The sequence below is a fragment of the Austrofundulus limnaeus genome, unplaced genomic scaffold (genome assembly GCF_001266775.1).
Source record: "Austrofundulus limnaeus strain Quisiro unplaced genomic scaffold, Austrofundulus_limnaeus-1.0 Scaffold36, whole genome shotgun sequence".
NCBI classification, from domain to species: Eukaryota; Metazoa; Chordata; class Actinopteri; order Cyprinodontiformes; family Rivulidae; genus Austrofundulus; species Austrofundulus limnaeus.
Genome location: NW_013952438.1, coordinates 1,437,272 through 1,439,641, shown reverse-complemented (window position 1 = coordinate 1,439,641; position 2,370 = coordinate 1,437,272). Strand labels below are relative to the sequence as shown.

Sequence of the window (2,370 nt, the reverse complement as noted above, 5' to 3'; positions counted from 1 at the left end):
TTCACACACAACTTTTACTTTCATAAATATTATTTAAGACCGCTCTTCAGAATAATTTTTAACATTTAATTTCCTTTTTTTTATGAAACACTTTGTTGTCAAATAAAGAAAAAAAAACTAGAAATAGGTTTTCAGTTAGAAGCAGTTTGGCAGTTCTGCACAATGTAATTGTTGCACCAAATTTGGGGAACCAGATTCTGGATGACTTGGTGATCAAGACAGAACGGGGGAAAAAACGTGTTCATCTTAGAGTTCAGGGGAAGTCAGCAGCAGCTCCTACTTCCCACGATAAAAAAAAAAAAAAAAAAAAAAAAAACACTTTTCAAGTTAAAAAAAAACTTTAAACTGCTAGTGTCTCTCCGTCACTCTGAAGCCAACAATCAAATCAATAACTTCACAACTTTTTCCAAAGTTTTAAAGTCTCCCCCCTGCTGAGTGTGATTAGCGCGCAACATATTTCAAATCTTTCAGAAGATAATAATAAAAAAAAAAAGATTTACCTTGTGAGAGGACGATTGCTGGAATCAGAAATGCTAGTTTCACAAAGAAACGAGACATTCCTCCTCTTCAACTGGACTAACGTGCTTGGGTTCGCATAGATCCGCAGTTTGATGTTGGCTCGGAGTGAAATATCCTCAGTTTGGGTTGAGAAACAGGTAAATCCAGCAGAGACAGGGTGAACGCGCGTTCAGAGGTGTTCACCTGCTGCCTTCTGAGTTCTGAATGAAAGCGGCAGGCTGGGACTTCAACTACAAGTTCCTCCCACCCCCCTTCCTACTCCTCCTCCTCCTCTTCAAATCAGAGCTCCCCTCATCACCACATGTTTGAGGACAAGCAAGTCCCTCGAGAGATGTTATTATTATTATTAATGAGTTTTATAACATTTTATGACAGATAATTGTCATAAACTGTTATGATTCTGTGACAGCCTGCCCAGATCTTGCCCCAGTTTTTATTATTTTATTTCTTGTTCCAGTTCATCCTCATAGTCTTGTTCCCAGCCTTCAGTTCACATCCAGCTCCAGCTCTTTGCTCTCACCCCTCCCATCACAGAAACTCTAATCAAGCTCATTCCACTCACCTGTCTCCAGCAGTATTTAACCCAGTCTCATTCTCCAGCTCATTGCCAGATTATCATTAGCCTCGCCTATGATCTTCCAGCATTCTTGTCCCTTGTCCTGCTCTTGCCTCATGTCCCCGACCTTGCTCATGTCTCCTGGTTTTATGTCTCCTGCCTCAGTCCCTGTCGGATCCCGCCTGCCATCTGCTCTCACGGTAATGTAAGGTTATGAATTTAACGGTTCCTTGAAGAATTGGAACGAAGTACAACACACAGTTGTATATGGGACACACACGCCCTTGCGCGCCTGGCTGAAGCCACCTCTAATCACGTCTTTAGACCGGTGACGTGGTGACGTTGAACGTCGGGTGACAGGCTCCGCCTTCACCCTATAAGTTTGGAGTCACCAGCGTCATTATTCAGTTCTATCGCCCTTCACATCGCGATAGTCACCTCTAAACCTGAGCTCACATAGCTGCTGCTAGTTAGCTCAGCGTCTAAGGTTCTTAGGCTAGCTTCACTGGTGCTAACCGCGTTACCTGCTGGTTCGTGTGTCTGCCGCTCGACGCTACTTAAGTGACCTTTATTTTCTGCTGRAAATCTGTTTTGTGGTTTACGATGAGCACAAAACCACCTTCGAAGAAGCTGAAGTCTTCTGTTCGCCCCTGTCCTCAGGGGTCCGGCTTTAAGCTTCCTGAGAAGGGCCAGCATGAGGCCTGCCCGGCCTGCCTAGGAATCATTCACACTTGATGGGCACTTGTGGAGCCCGAGTCCTGCCGGGCCTGTGCCGGACTTTCACATCCGACACTGGAGAGGAGAGTGAAATTCCTGGAGAAAATGCTGGGGGAAACTGCTGTTTTCCAACAAGATCCCGCTGCTCTCCGAATCCAGCCAGACGGCTCAGTCCGACGAAGACGAGGATTCAGCGGTCGAAACTCCCGCTGCTAGCTGGACGGACCAGATGGAGCACGAGGCGGCCTCACTCGACATCGAGGGGGGCGAGACCCGGTTTCTACTGGATCTAAACCAAGAGGGTGGACCAGGATTTGTCCTTCTTGTCCCTGTGCCGCCGAGCTGCTGCTAAACTGGAGGTACAGTGGCCCGACCCCCCCACCTGCTCAAAAACCGTTGAGGTTCGCAGGGTTTTATCTCCCCTCTGAACCGGCTGATGTGAAGCACCATCTGCCTATGTTTCCGGACTTTGTGTCGGAGCTGACGTCTTCCTGGAGAAAACCGCTGTCCATCCGCGCCTTTGTGCCTGGACAGGGTCAGTACTTGGACGTGGAAGGGGCAGACCAAGCAGGCCTGGT

At 47.4% G+C, this 2,370-nt stretch overlaps 1 protein-coding gene across 1 annotated transcript in view; it reads right to left on the bottom strand.

Annotated features, from left to right (window-relative positions):
* notch1a (notch receptor 1a) overlaps nucleotides 1-791 on the bottom strand; it is a gene marked incomplete in the record, with an annotated part of 35,087 nt that extends 34,296 nt beyond the window's left edge. Inside the window, 1 exon segment of the mRNA XM_014006538.1 lies at nucleotides 501-791. Within this exon segment, the coding sequence (XP_013861992.1) occupies nucleotides 501-558 (58 nt within the window).
* Between the last annotated feature and the right edge of the window lie 1,579 nt (nucleotides 792-2,370).